Source organism: Propithecus coquereli, unplaced genomic scaffold (genome assembly GCF_000956105.1).
Source record: "Propithecus coquereli isolate 6110/MARCELLA unplaced genomic scaffold, Pcoq_1.0 Scaffold47, whole genome shotgun sequence".
Taxonomy (NCBI): Eukaryota; Metazoa; Chordata; class Mammalia; order Primates; family Indriidae; genus Propithecus; species Propithecus coquereli.
The window spans coordinates 4,684,068-4,700,179 of record NW_012150507.1 but is presented as its reverse complement, the minus strand read 5'-3'; the positions used below and the strand labels follow the sequence as shown (position 1 = coordinate 4,700,179).

Sequence of the window (16,112 nt, the reverse complement as noted above, 5' to 3'; positions counted from 1 at the left end):
GAGGAGAACCAAGAGAAAAACAGACCAAAAGTTTCTGAGAATTCTTTCCAGCCGGAAGATCAGGTAAAGCTTGGTAGAGTGGGTGACATTTGATTTGCCCCTTGAAGGGCATGTAATGGTTTGAATGTGCAGGAGCTAAGGGGAGAACTGATATGGTGGTAACTCTAGGCAGAAGAGTTAACAAAACCAAATGCACGGTGCTAAAAACCTTGAGTCTGTAAGGCTGGTGTCGGACATCCCTCCCCTCCCTAGAGAAAAGGAGGAGCCCATGAGTCCCGCCCTAGACTGTAACAAAGAACTCTCCACTTTGCACGCCAAAGAAAAACCTCCATTCCCCAACTCTAAAACCTTTATAAGTCCACTCAATACTTCCTGGGTGCGAGACTTCTCTGGCCCCCTCTCTCGAGACTAGTGAACCTCACTCGGGAGCACTCTCTTTCCCCTTCCCCCAGTAAAGCCTCATTGCTTGCCCTTTTCACTCTGCTTATCTTTCTTTCTCTGCTGCCGCCCATCCAAAAACCTTACAGAGTCCAGTCCAGGAGAGCAAGAAGTTACATTTGTGGAGTATACAAGGAGATCAATAGAGGAATGTGGTAGGAATCACAAAGTGGAGCCAGATTATGGAGAACCATAATTGCTAAATCAGGTAGTTTGGGAACTTCAAGTTATAGGCATTTAATGTTTTTGAGAGGAGTGGTGATATAATTTAAGCTAGCTTTCTAGGCAAGTGTCTTAGTTCATTTGCTGCTGCAACCACAGACTAGGTAATTCACAAACAATAGAAGTTTATTTGGTTTATGATTGCAGAGGCTGGGAAGTCCCAGATTGAGAGGGCTCATCTGATGAGGACCTTCTTGCCTCATCATAAACATGGCAGAAGGCATCGCATGGTGATGGAGCATGGAGGGGAGGGGGGAGAGGTATGAACTCCTGCAGTAATTAATCTACTCCCATAATAATGGCATTAATCCATACATGAGGGCAAAGCCCTCATGACCTAATCACCTCTAAGGTTCCACCTTGTCACAATGTCGATTTCAACACAAGTTGTGGAGGAGACATTCAAACCATCGCGACAAATATTAGTAATTTAATTGAATCTATGCAAAGACCAGTTAGAAGGCCATCCTGGTGATCCAGATAGGTGATGAGGTTGTGAACCAGAGAACATAGAGGAGGAGGAGATGTCAGAATGCAGGCATAGTCCTCAAGGACGATTGTTAGGACTTGCCATTGAAGGGAGTGATGAAAATTGTGTTTTGAGTAAGACATACATCCAGAATATGTGTTGAGGGAGGATAAAGGGAAAAGAGGGCATTGACGTATCAGCTTGTATAATGTTTAGAACTTTGTTTTATAAAATGTAGGCTGAGGACCACCTGCTTTGGGATCTCCTGGGGGCATGCTATTGAAAGTTCCGGTTCCCGGGCTGCACATAGTAATCTTTCTAGGCATTAAAGTGTGTGACTACTGGCTTAGAATTCCAACATAATGAGACCAAGGAGATTATTATAATTCCATTATGGACCTCTAAATTTTGAGATTACTCTCCCAACTCCACCTCTCCTATCTTTGCACATGATACAGTCAGGGTGAAAGTAAATATAGTTTAAGACTTTTATTCCTGCTGGAAAATAACTCTAAATTTATGTCCAAATTTTAGTTGATCTTAAATGTCTTTTTTGCATATTAAAGACAATGAGTACCTATAGCTCTAAAACCTCTCTGGGGTCTCAGGCCTCTTGACTCTTAAAAATTGAGGCCCTCCAAGGCCTTTTGTTTATGTGGCTTATATGTATTAATATTTGCCATGTTAGAAATTAAAGCTGGTATATTTTAAAAATACTATAAATTTCTTTAAAAGTAACAATAATAAACCCAATGCATATTAACATAAATAACATTTTTTATGAAAATTAATAATTTTGAAAACAAAATAGAAGATTGGCAAATCTCTTTAATTTGGTTTAACAGAAGAGGGCTGGATTCTCACATCTTCTACGGTTAATCTGTTGCTATATGTTGTTTGGGTTAAAGTATGTGAAGAAAATCCAGTCTCACACAGATATATAGTTCAAAATGGGAGGCATGTTTTTACAGCCTTTTTAGGTAACTCTTGATGGTCTACTTGGATACTACACCTAAATTCTTTAACAAATGGTAGTTTCTTAAACATTAGTTACAATACAATCTGAAAACTGTATCAATGAACTTTGCATACTCAGTTAATTAACATGCATTGGTCTATCTTGTACTTTGAATGTATATTTTTTAACCTATGCATGGTTTTGTAACATTGCATTGGTCATTTGGAAAGTATTGGTCCATTGAGTAATGCAGATTTTCTAAATGTTGACACATTACATTATAAATATCTGTTAATATCACCCCCCAGTCTCATCATTGAGAAGCTGTCAAGCTTACTAGTGGCAGAAACATGTTTTCCAAAATTCTAGTTTTTGCTTACAAACAAATTTTATCATGGATAACAAATACTGTCATTTGTTTTCCTTGAAGCGGTAGGCTATTTTTGAGAAAATGTCTATCACATACTCAGGTCTGAATAATCATAGTTTTTTTGTCAGTTGAAATTTCAAGTAAAAATGGAGTTCCATGGTGGGGGGAAGGGGGGGAAGTTTAGCTTACAACTCAAACTACTTACACCACCAGTACTTATCCTGAAAATAACTGTCTACTATGGTATGTAGCAAAAATGCTTTTTGCAGACTTCCTATTTAGTCACACAGAATATTTTTAAGTGTGTTTAAGAGCTAATTTAGTAAAACTAATAACTTATACTGCCTTACTGAGGGAATTCTCAGATGAAACTGACCTTTCTTTTTTCTCTGCAAGTATGTGGTAGTCAAGAATACAGTGACTACCAGTTGGTTGCCAGTACCTCTGTCAGTGCTAACTCACCAGCAGTTTTACTCTCTATTGCTTTTGCACCATAAGTGAAAATGTCAACACAGTGAAAATAGCAAATAATGTCTTAGTATAATTATGAACATAGTTTTGGTCTCCTGGGCCTCCTTGAAAGGGTCTTGAAGACTACATTTTGAGAACTGCTGCTTAATGTTAACAGACTTATTGGCTATTTTCTGCCAAGTATGTGGATGTTACATAAACCAAATCTTGGTTTTTACTTCCACATAATAAGGATTGTATTTTTTGTGCTTTCTGCAACTGAGCCAACAGCTAGTCAAATGGCCTGAATTGACACTTAAATGCTATTCTTTGGGTAGCTGAGGGAGGCCCTTTTGGTATCCCACCCATAATCCCATTTCCTTGGTATCAGACTGCCTTCTCACAGCCTGTACCTTCTGTTTGGTTCTTTGCCTGGGGGCTTCCTCTGGCTGCTTGGGCAAGCTGAAAGTGCTGGGAAATAAATGCCTGCCCTCAACAGCCCTCAGCCAACCGCTGATGAGGGGTAGAGGGGAGATAGGTAAATAAGACCTGACTCCTTCATCCCTATAGTCTCTTCTATGCTGGCTCCCAGAGTTCCAGCAGAATTAAAGTCTGATTACCCACTGGGGTCTCTGGCTTAATAACCCTCCTTTTGTGTTATCCCTGTCTCACGTCCTATTCTGCCACTGTGTTTCCTGTAGTCATCTCTCAAACTGTTTGCACTGGGGGAATCCAAAAGAAGGCAGAAGCTGTTTGCATGATTGCATGTTTGCATGATTCCTTAGCCTTTGGGAGAAGGAAGAACTTTTTTTCCTTCCTCACAACATTTCTTATGGTAGATTTCTAATAAATATAGAAATACTTTACTAAGCTAATCTTTTTCAGGCTATGCAGTTGTCCATATGTCCAGGAGTGTGTAGCATATAAGTTTATTCATTTTCAAGGTTTGTGAATTCTGGAGGCTTTGCAATTGGGCCTGGAGGAAGCTCAGGTATGGGTAGGTGATACTGTCCTTCGTAGTATTTAAGTCATTAAATATGAAATGTTTGATTTCAAATCAAAAGTTTAGTTTACTGTATCTCAAACAAGAAGCAGTACAATTAATCGAAGTATACACGTAAACTATCAACGCAGTTTTGCCATCTTAATGGTAGCTTGTTTATGCCAGCAGGGAAGAAGCCTGGAGAGCAAGTGGTGATGAAATCTGGAAAGGTGTTTTCCACAGCTTGTTGAGAATTGAATATTTTTCCTTGCAAGAAGTGGTCTAAAGCCTGTAAGGAGTGGTAGTCAGTTGGTGCAAGGTCTGGTGAATATGGTGGATGATGGAGAGTTTTCAAGTCCAGCCTCTGTAGTTTGAGCAGCGTTGTTTGTGCAACGTGTGTTGAGCAAGAGGATTGGCCTGACTCTGTTAACCAATCTCAGTTGCTTAATCGCAAGCATCCTCATCATTCATCCAACTGGTTGCAGTAGACATCCGCTGTAATCGACTGACCGGGTTTCGTGAAGCTATAGTGGATAATACCAGTGCTGGGACCACCAAACAGACACCATTTGCTTTTTTTTTTGAGAAATATTCGGTTTGGGACTGTGTTTCAGCACTTCGTCTTCATCCAACCATTATGCTGAATGCTTGCTATTGTCAAAAAATCTTGTTTTTCATCACACTACCAATATGGTGTAGAAATGGGTCACCTATATGTTGTGACAGCAAAGAAAGGCCAGCTTTGACATGATTTCTCTTCTGACTCACATTTAATTCATGAGATGGTACCCATCTATCCAGCTTCTTTACCTTGCTGATTGTTTTAAATGGTCCAGTATTGTTGGAATAGTAACGTCAAACCTTGCTGCTAATTCATGTGTAGGTTCAGATGGATTCACTTCCACTATAGCTTTCAGCTCATCATTATCCACCTTGGTCTCAGGTCATACATGTGGCTCATTTTTAAGTTTAAAATCACCAGAATGGAACTTCTCACACCATCGACGTACTTTGCTTTCATTAGCCACATTCTCCCCAAACACTTTGTTAGTATTTCGAGCTCTCTGTGCTACATTGGTTCCATGATGGAACTTATATTCAAAAATAACACAAATTTTTTACTTATCTATAGTTTCACAAAAATTGCTCTAAAAAAACATTTGAAAGATAATCACAAGCCAAACTATGCGTTTGAAAGAATGAGGATGTACCTTCACAGTAAAAAGAAAGCTAGAAGCGTCAAAGTGAAACATCACAGATATCAACTCTCAAACTTAGTACTTAAGGAAATTGGACATTTCATACTTAATAACCTATTAACAGGCGGTGAGTAGTAGTCAGGACCTTTAAGCAAGACAAGACCATCCCACATAGTGTTCCTCAGGGATCTCTGATAATTCTCTATTAACTGCTCAATGCAGCCCAGATACTCTGCCTGGCTTACAAAACCGTCCATATTGTCTTCATACTAGCCATTTACTTGTCACTAATTCAGATTTTGTATTTCATGCTCATTCTCTTCACTGTGCCCCCAAAACCATCTAACCTGGTTTCCTCCAAGCACCTCTACCTACCCCCGCTGGATGCCTTTACTTTTCTTTCTACCCAATATCAGTCTTAACCATTCTTTAAAGCCTGTGGGCACATCTCTTAAATATGCACGCTCATTCACATTGAGTATTCCATCCCTTCCAGTTTCACTGGAGCTCTCACATTCCCTGGGAAGCAGCACCATTTAATGGAAAAGAACACATGGTCTTTGGAATCAGTCCAGAGTTTGAATCCTAAATCTGCTACTTACTAGCTGAACTTGGAGCAAAATGCTTATCCTTTCCTCTCTGTCCCAATTTCTTCATCGATTAAATGAGGGTCATGAAACCAAAAGGGTTAAATGAGATGATGTGTATAGACATCTTACAAGGTTAGGTATGTAACCTGGTATGTAAGTGTGGTAGGGTTGGGTGATGACTATTTGTTAATTGTCTTTTATTTCCTCTGTGGATCTTCACAGCAGATCTCACTGTGAGTCTGGGGACTTTGGTCTTCTCCAGCTCAGCAGTTATCCATTGTTTAGTGGAGGTTTTCCTTCAGCCCCACAGAACAAACTTTTGTTTTTCATAAAGACTTACCTGTCCCTATTTTTCTAACAATTCTTTCATTATCTAAAGTGTTTTTTGACTCTTTGAAAAGCAAAATGGGACAATACACCTCCCTTTAGAGAACTTTAAGTCTTTACATTTTTATACATTTTATCTATTTTTATCCTCTGTTTAGGGAGGGCCTAATTTACTTTGCTATATTTTGGGTCTTTTGTGTGTGTGGGTAAGGAAATCCATAATAAAAGTTTGAGTTTAGATATGTATGTCTTAGTCCTTCCCGAATTCTTAGTATTTCAGTGTTTTTTTTTGTTTGTTTGTTTTTTGAGACAGAGTCTCACTCTGTTGCTCGGACTAGAGTGCCGTGGTGTCATCCTAGTTCACGGCAACCTCAAACTCCTGGGCTCAAGTGATCCTCCTGCCTCAGCCTCCCTAGTTAGCTGGGACTACAGGCTCACGCCACCATGCCCTTCTAATTTTTTCTATTTTGGTAGAGATGGGATCTCGCTCTTGCTCAGACAGGTCTTGAACTTCTGACCTTAAGTGATCCTCCCACCTCGTTCTCCCAGATGCTAGGATTGCAGGCGTGAGCCACCATGCCCGGCCTGTATTTCAGTTTTTTAAAACAGATTCAGAGTTTAGAAGATGAAAAAATCAAAAGAACTACCAGTCACAAAGACCTGAGGTTCCATAGATAGGAAGGAAAAAAAAAAAAAGTTTAAAATTATTAATTTCCTCTCCTTTCTCCTTTCCTTCTCCATTCCTCTTAAAGTAATGGTTAAACTGTATTCTAAGTACAAGTACACCCTTCACTAAGATTTGAAGACTTATTTATAATTCAGGTTCTCCAAAATTGGCTCCATTTATGGATCTCCCATTCCATTGTTTTCCAGAGGGCAATTATTCTTCTCTCTTTTAATTTCTTAAGACAATGGTAAGAGGATGGAAAGAGGAAACAATTCTGAACTTCTCATCCCAACTCTTTCTGCTACCACAGTGTGTTTGACAGTAGTGCTGGCTAGCGGGTTGCATAGCCCTTTGGCAGTTGCTCTCTGAGAAAAACCATCTTTGGATAAGGGTGATGCAGCCCTTCCTACACCAACAAGGCTCTGTACCTTTCAGAGATAAGATTAGATTTCTGTAACTGCTGTGTTTATTGGTTTCTAGCATTCTCTCATGTCAGCAGTCAGTTATGGGAATATCTAGAGTGGCATTGTCCAATGTGACATTTTAACATTAAATTGAAATAAACGAACAGTTCAATTCTCAGTTGCACTAGCCACATTTCAAGTGCTCAATAGCCATGTGTGGCTAGTAGCTACCATACTAGAAAATACAGATGTAGAATATTTTCATCATTGCAAAATCTTCAATTGGACTGTGCTAGTCTAGAGATCCGATTTTCTATAGGGATAACTTTGAGTAACTGTTTTTATTATTGCCTCATGAATGGTTCTATTTTTAAAGTCGTTGGGTCTATCTCTCAAAGCATAACTCTTCTAAGGAATTTATTCATAGTATTTTAATGTGAAGGAATGTGGCATCTTTTTGGCTGCAAATTCTCCTAAAATTTGCTGAATAATAGGCATTTACTGTGCTCACATAATAAGGAGTCCTTATAACGTAGGTGGTTAGTTCTGCTGCTCAATGTTGGTGTTCTCAAGGACCCAGGCTCTGTCTTCCTGTTCTGACATCATCAATGTGTAGGTATAGGTATATCTCCTTTAAGGTTGCTAGAAGGCTAATGCTATTTAAAGCATCACCTTTTCATCCAAGGAAATCTAAAATCTGTAAGAGAGAAGTAGCTCTCTTTGGCCATCTTCCTTTTTGTTGAAGAGCAAAATCTTTTCTAGATGCTCCCCGCAGACCTTTGTTAGGTCCCAGTTGACCAGAACTGAATCTTATGTCCATGCTGCTGCAAGCGAGGCTGAGAAAAATGAGTACCTGGAATTATTAACCTCTGTAATTGTAGGCGGGCTCTGCTGTGAGCAATACAAAGACTGACTGTCTGTCTGGTTTTGTCTGTCTGGTTTACTGCTGTATATCCAGGACCTAGAATGGTTCCAGGTCCTCAGTAAATATCTGTTAGATAAATGAAACAATAAATGCAAGAATATTGTTAACATCCATAGTGTGCCACAGAAATGAACTTACACAGTACGGACTTGTTATTATCCTGTTTTTACCTCTGTTCTTATTGTGGTACCTTGAACCTGGCTCTCAGAATGAGCTCTTAGATTCCCAGGGGTTCCTTGCAACTTTTAGTAAGGCAGGATTGGGCCTTGGGTAATTAGGACATTTGGCAACACCCTCTGCCCGGGCTCTTTACTGTTAAGACTACCTTTTGTTTTTTTAATCTAAAGGTACAAATAAGTTAAAGATGAAGTTTAACCATTTTATATAACAAATTCTAATTGAAGAGACACAGAGCAGGGAATTTCTGTCCTTATAGTAAGAGTGGCCTCAGACTGCTGGTAGATGTCACTTCCTGCATTTGTTACTGCTTTTGGATTTGGTTTGTGGTAATGTAGGCATCAAACAGGTGTCCCTAACCTTCCCAGTTAGGATCACTCCTCAAAGCAGCTGGATTGATGACAGTCATTTCTCATTTTAATCTAGTGACTAAACTATAGTCCACTAAGCCAGACTCAACAACTGTATACCACCCTTCTCCTCACTGCTGGTTTCCTTGGCCCCAATCTGTGTTAGCTATGTGTTGGCTGACTAAAGCCATGTGTAGGAGGCTAAAGGGGAATTTAGAATTATAAGCTCAGTGTTTGTGATGAAAGTTAGAAATGCTAAGATTGGGCAGAAGATTGTAGCAGGAGATTAAAGACAAGGGTCTTTTCACTATTAATATTATTCATATATTATGTCATATAAGGGGCATTTAAAAATTTATGGTATTTCTCCTTGGGTTTGTTTTACCCACTAATATTGTCATTGGATGTATTGTTGTTTTGTCTCACTATTTTCAGGCACCTTATATACTCCTAAATGTGGCAAATGAAAATATAGTTTTTCATTGAAAGAGATGAGTGCATGAGTTGAATTTCCACTGTCTCATGTGTCTCCAATGGAAAAATTCCATTAAAACATGCAACCAAATGCTTCTCTTTATAAACGACTCCCTGGGCACCCTCTAATGTGCAAACATGTTTGTTCCCTCTGATATAGTTGCAGGCCTCGTAATTATTATTACTTCATAGGATTTGAGGTTTTGAGCTAAGAGGAATAATGGCTTTCTAAATAACTCTTTAGTTCCTAGCTCAGAGACTTGTATGGAATAGGTACTTAATAAATGTTCATTGAATTAATTGGCTGGAAATTGTTCTTGGACATATTCCCATTAATATATAGGCACTTAGGTACCTTTTGTTCCAGTAGGGTTCCATGTTTTTCCTCCTGGCTTATGTGGTAGTACAGTTCTTTATTTAGCCTTATTGCCTCTCTAGTCAATGATACCTCTATTTCAGTCACACTGGACCTAAACGTATTTTCAGTGTTTAACCTTGGGGAAATTACATAATCTTTTTGTGTTTTGGTTTCGTTATTGATAAAGGAGAATGATAAAAGTAATTACCTCATTAGACTGTCATGGATACATGAATTAATATATGTAAAACAGAGCAACCACCATTCATGTCAGAACTACACTAGTTGGTTAATAGCAACCATTGGTTGGCTATGGATACAAAATCAGTGAAAGCATCCTGTGATCATTAACTGGCTCTATGGAATTTACAATAAAGCATGTTGTATATATTCTTATTATATGAAAATTGTGTGCTAGCCATCCTTTATGTTAGTAAAATTTATAACAGTCTTATGTACAGATAGATATGCACACAATATTTTTGTTGTTTTGAACATTTACCACTGGGTAACACTGCCTCCTCTTTTGTCCCTCAAGCTTATGGATGGTTCTCTAGCATATGGATAGTGTCTGGATGTAGCTTGTAGCAGATGCTGTTGGTATCCTACCCAGAGCTCCTTTACTGGGCCAGTGCATCCATCTCCCAGCTGCTGCGGGTATTGGCTGCTAATGACTCACACCTGTACCCTTCTCCAGAGGCCTGCCCTTGGCTGACAGTAATTGCCCCAACCAAGTATGTTTGGGAGATTAGGAAATGAGGCCCCAGTCCCCTCCTGTTCCCCTGGGGTGGCTCATAGCCAATGACTATACAGGGTGAAATAGTCCAGCCCCCTTGCCTCTGGACTGGACAACTTCTGTGGTTCAGTCCACACTCTAGAGTTCCTCATGGCATCAAGCTGAGGCTAGATTTCTGAAATAGTATCTTTGCCTAGCTTCTTCCTTCATTCCAACTTGCTTCTTTCACTCCTGGTTTCTCCTGACAGCAATCCATCTATAATCAGGTGTACAATAAATGCCATCTTAGGCTCTGCTTCTAGGCAACCTAACCTAAGATGTTGCTATTCTTAGTACCCCTGTTGTTTGGTTAGTTCCACCATCACTTAATGCAGCTAATTCACTATGTTAAATAATCTCTGGCTTAAATTTATTCTTTCTTTATTTTTGTTTTGTTTTCTTGGTTGGACCCAGTCTAATATGCATCCTGCCTACTCATATCCCATATCTTTGTATATTAACATTACTCGACATCAAATGTCCTTGATTCTCTTACATACCTACTTGTTTTAGTATAGTATAATGGTGAATATCCTAGATTTTAGGATCTGAAACTTAGTTTCAAAGCCTGAGTCAATTATACTTCCCTCCTTGGGTTATTGTAAGAATTATATGAGCTATTCTTTTTAAAACACTTGGCACTGTACCTGGAACATAGGAAATGCTTAATAAATGGTGACTGATTACTGATATTATTCTTTTAAGAGATTTGCCCTACTTTAGGTAAGATGCCTTATGTTTTGCTCCTAGAGCACCTACTGATTACCTCTAGGACAGTACTTTGTTACACTGTATTATAATCTTTTGAGTTTTCTTTTCTATTTCTCCCAGAAAATATGGCTTTCTCAGTGTCATCAAGTGGTATGTTGGCTCTCTGGGAAAGGAAAAGTCCTGATATGTAGTATTTGCTGATTTCTATGGTGAAATTACTCCCTCCCTGGCTGATTTTAAGCCGCCAACATGATGCCACTGAACATAGAGTTGGGAAGAGATGCACACAGGTGACTCTTGCCAGCCACTGCATACCAATGCCAGTCCCCACTGTTTCTATCCCTAATACTTATCACAGTATGTTGAACATATAGAAGCTAGATGTTCAATGACAGACTAAAATATAGTTATTGACTGGTTGGGACCTGATCATATACAGTAAATTGGTAAAATTCCTTGAAATCTAATTTTTGTTATGTAACCAATAACACCCCTTCCCGACACACACACACTCTAACACACACAAAAATTGCCCATCCTGTTCATGAATCAAAGTAATAAAACGAGTTTTCATGATGTAATGGGAAATGTCCATACCTTCCCTGGGCAGGTTGTCTACTATACTAACTCAGATGTAAATCCCAATTTTGCAACTTACTAGACGCATAACAGCCTCACTCACTTCATTTCTCTCTGCCTCACTCTCTCTGCCTCAGTTTCTTCAGAGAGTTGGACTGAATAATCTCTAAAGTTCTAGTCTCAAAATTTGTAAAGCTTAATTAGTGTATAATTTCATTCCCTCATCCCATCATTTTCCTTGTTCCTGTATTGAACTTTGAGTTATATATTGTGCTAGATATTGGAAATACAAAGAGGAATAAGATGTGCCTGGCCGAAGAGAATCTCCATAAGTTTTTATAAACATCTCATATCATTGAGAGCATGAGTGTACACTCATTGCCTTTTATCCTTCCCCATGGGATATGAACGCAGATGGATTTATACAAACGTACCAAAGGCCAAGTTTTTAGTTGTTCACAAATTTTAGCGCTTTTGACACATAGAGTTATTGTGCTCATAACTCTACATGAAATTAAACAAGGTTGTCATGATCTTCAAGCAGTTCTATTAAAAAATATCACCAAGCTAATGTTAATGGTATGGAAAGAAGCTTTGGTTGACTTCTAGGTCACCCTGCTCTCTAAGTTCAGACTCAATTTGTACGGAGTATGGTTCATTTAGGACTATTAAGCAAAATCTAAAAATATTCTTTTGGGTTTAAGTCTAAGAAGTATTTATCCTGGTTCTTTCTCACACATTTTGATGTGAAAGTCATGAAGTATGGCTCTTAAACTTTTGTGTTCTCCTTCAAGGCCATATCTACCTGTTGACTCTATCTAATATCTTCTTTGTTCCAGTCCACTCTGATCTGTGCTTTTTCTAAATTCCTGTTCTATTCCACACCATGGAGTTTAGCACTTAGTGTTCAAAAGATATATTGGTTTCTAGTAGGAATTACTATTGGGAACATTTTTCAGTTACTGAAAGCTATTTTTAAAAAGGACATTTGTTTTGTTTTTGACAGGGGCTGATAATATCCGGAAATACTGGAGCCGCTACTACCAAGGATCTCAAGGGGTAATATTTGTATTAGACAGTGCCTCTTCAGAAGATGATTTAGAAACTGCTAGAAATGAACTGCATTCAGCTCTTCAGCACCCACAGTTATGCACTTTACCCTTTTTAATATTGGCCAATCATCAAGACAAGCCAGCAGCTCGCTCAGTACAAGAGGTATGTCTCATTAATGTGACAGTCTTTGTCTACCTTGTTTGTTGGACTTTTGATGCCATATTTGAACGTGGAAAGATACATATAATTAGGGATATACTGATTATGATGTTTTCAACATGAAACCTTAGTTTTCTTAGGAAACAGAAAGTCTATATCAATCTGATAGCACCTGTTTACATACCTAGTCCTTCTTGGATAGCACAGATTGTTTTTAGCTGATTAGCAGAAGTTAAAGGATGTTTCTGGTTATTTTTCTCATATATTTTGAAGGGGTAAAGGCCTGGTTATTTAACATTTATTTAACCTACTGACTTAATTCATTCTCCTCTAGCTTTTCAAGGAAAGCATTAAGTATATTACAGTATATCACTTGCCCTCAAATGCCATGTTCTTGTCCCTCCAAAATGCTCACTGTTGACTGGGAGCAATGGGCTCTGTTATCAGCCAGGCTGAAAACTAATGTCTTATCTTGCAAGTTCCATGCCACCAAATACATTTTAACATGGACCCACTGTTTATCTTCCTCACTTAATTTCATTTCTTAGCTTATATCTCTCCTATAAAAACATAAGACTGATTCTGGGCAAATAATTAGTGTCTCATCCAGTAGAGCTTCTGATTCATGGTATTAAAGTAATAAGGTATGTGAATAGTTTTTAAAACTTGAATTATGGTAATTATAACCTAAATACAGTGAAATCAAAACCCTTGATGTATTCCTTTATACTTGTAACTTTCAGAATGTATTTTCCCCTCTCCTTCAGAAAACTGTGTGCTTCCTCAAGTGACTTTGGAATAAAATGATTAATAGGAGTGATACTGCCCTTTAGTCCAAAACGTAGATGTGCCAAGAACATAACATGTTCTAACTCCAAACCTCCCTCATACCTAGTGTGTGTCCCATGGCAAATAGCTTTGTTCCTGTGCTTGGCTTCTCACCTATAAAATAAGAATAATGCGATTTATTACGTTAAAGTGATGGGATTAATTTGGATAATTTACTTTGAAGTTTGAAGTACTAAGTGAAAGAGTAACCATATTCAGAGAGTTTTAAGTTTTAGAAAAATAGTAGAGACAAGGATATATTATTAAACAGAAAGAGCTCGTGTCTATCTTTAGTTGCCTCATTCAGCGTTAAGTATTTAGCAACTTTTTTCTTTCTAGATTTTGGAAAATGTCTTACAGATAATAGTAATTAAACTAAAAAATAGCAATAAAAATCTATTCAGAACATCATTAATGTGCAGATCTTTAGCATTGTAATTGTGGTGCCTTCCTGATCTGTTCTTAAGACCTTGGGTAAAACTTTTAACTTCTCAGCATCAGTTTTCTGCCTGTAGAATGGATATAGTTGTATGTAATGATGGGTAGCTATGGATGTTAAATTATTTTATAATTATAAGGTCCTTTGCTGCAAATGCATTGTTATTCTGATATTCATTGTGGAAATACGGTTATATATGTGTATATTACAGAATACACATAGATAGTTTAATGTGTATATATAACATATATACATATTAATGTAACCTATGATAAAGTTCCATTATAATTTCAAATCATGTTATTCAAATTATATGCAATATCTGAAAAGAGATTTTCTTTTCTTTTTGCTTTTAAATTTAAGACACTTTTTATCTGTTTTCCTTAGATGTCCTATAATTGAAACTAACGTATTCTTTAAATCCAACATATGGCTTGTGGTAACCCTCCATAGGAATTAAAGACTGTCACATTGAATAAAGGAAGCTTTTAGCAATTAATTGCTTTTGAGTATTCCTTGTGTGTATTGGTTGCTTTCCTAGGTAAAGGGCAAATATCTTTTTCTCCCTTTTTGTGATGTATCTTTTAGTAAGACAGACGACTGTAAATGTAGAGTAGTCTTAGAAATAGTTTGAAAATGATTCTAAACTTGTATATACTGGAGCATATGTGACTTTGACTTCTTTCTTTATTTGTATCCATTTTTAATTAACTATTCTCAAAATTTGTGCCTGTAATGGAATTTGTATAATACCATTTCCCTATGATTATAAAAACACATACTATACAGGTGCATGTTAACATTTTAGACTGCTTTAATGGGATACATGGACAAATTCCATTATAGGTCTTAAAGTTTGTGGAAGCATAATGAATTGCTCATAGTTACTGTGGGTTTGGCCCCACCCCGAAAAAAGAGAGAAGCTTCCTGGACTTTTCCCATTTCTTTATGACAAAGAGCTTTCTCTGTATAGTGTGTTTTAATGCCCTATCGAAATACTCTTGGGAATGTTTTAAGAATGAAATCAATACTTTATTTTTAGCATAAAAATGGAGTTGTGAAACAGAATCTTAAAACGTTTTGTAAACAGTAACCTTAAAATGGTTGGTATGTGTAGAAGGGGGGGTAGAAGATTGAAAAATTAGCAAAGTCACAAGTTACTTGAGAAATATATTTAGAAGTGGTCATCTAAAAAGATGACCTTTCTTTCATAAAGGTATCACACGCCCTGTGACCTATTACTGTTAAGCATTTTTATTCATTTGTACCTGTTAATTTGTGTGTATTGTATGGAATTTCCAAATGCTAAAAAGATGGTGTTTTGCTCTGCAAAATACCTGTGAGTTTTAGGCAGAATTCTGTTCTTTCAGAATGAAAAAAGATACATTCAGCTTACCAAAAAGCGCTGAACTTTGCAGTTAAGAAAAGAAAATGAGTCATAAAGACTTATTGATTCTTCTCCTCCCCCTATTGGAAATTATTACATTTTTGTCCTTAATGCAGAAAATGTACAATTATTTATCCTGTCACTGGAGTAAAACTTTATGAACTCACGTATTATTTAATGAGGATATCAGGATGTTGTTGACTTTAGAAGTAGGTAGAAGCCAGTGAAATCCAAAGGAGAAAGCAGAGTTATCTATGGGATTCCAGCAGAGAATAAAACTCATTAGGAAGTCCTATATTTAGTCCCTTCCCCTACTATGACTGTTGGTGTGTTTGTGAGGAGCACTGAATTAAGACATGAAGACAATGGTTAAAATTACTGTGTGACCCACAGACAGAGGGCAACATGCCCAATTATTTCTTGCCCTTTCAGAAGGAAGTGGAGTCTTGTACATCGCATATTTTTCCTTTCTAATACACCTGATAATGACCTGTGTTTCACTTACCAGAATTTTAAGATTTTATGTCTTAAGAACTGATAGTGGAAACATGTATTTTTTAACAAATAAGCTTAAAAAAAATAACGAAACTCTGGGAAAAAGAACACCCTTTACATACTGTCTGAAAGCCAAGCAATTCTTGCAACAGATGTTTGTTGTATTCACTTTGGGGAGGTGTAGTTACCACAGTTTTCCAGAATTTATTCATATCAACTATTTTTCTCTATAGAAAACATGCTAGAAAAATCTGTAATTATGTCAAGTGGCCCACTTGATACATTAAGGGAAATTCTGGTCTCATCGAAATAATAAAGCTATAAAA

The 16,112-nt window shown here is 37.5% G+C and overlaps 1 protein-coding gene across 1 annotated transcript in view; it reads left to right on the top strand.

Moving 5' to 3' along the window:
- ARL15 (ADP-ribosylation factor-like 15) overlaps positions 1-16,112 on the top strand; it is a 397,981-nt gene that overhangs the window by 184,966 nt on the left and 196,903 nt on the right. The window contains exon 7 of the mRNA XM_012655271.1: positions 12,430-12,640. Within this exon, the coding sequence (XP_012510725.1) occupies positions 12,430-12,640 (211 nt within the window). The remainder of the gene's footprint in view (positions 1-12,429; positions 12,641-16,112) is intronic.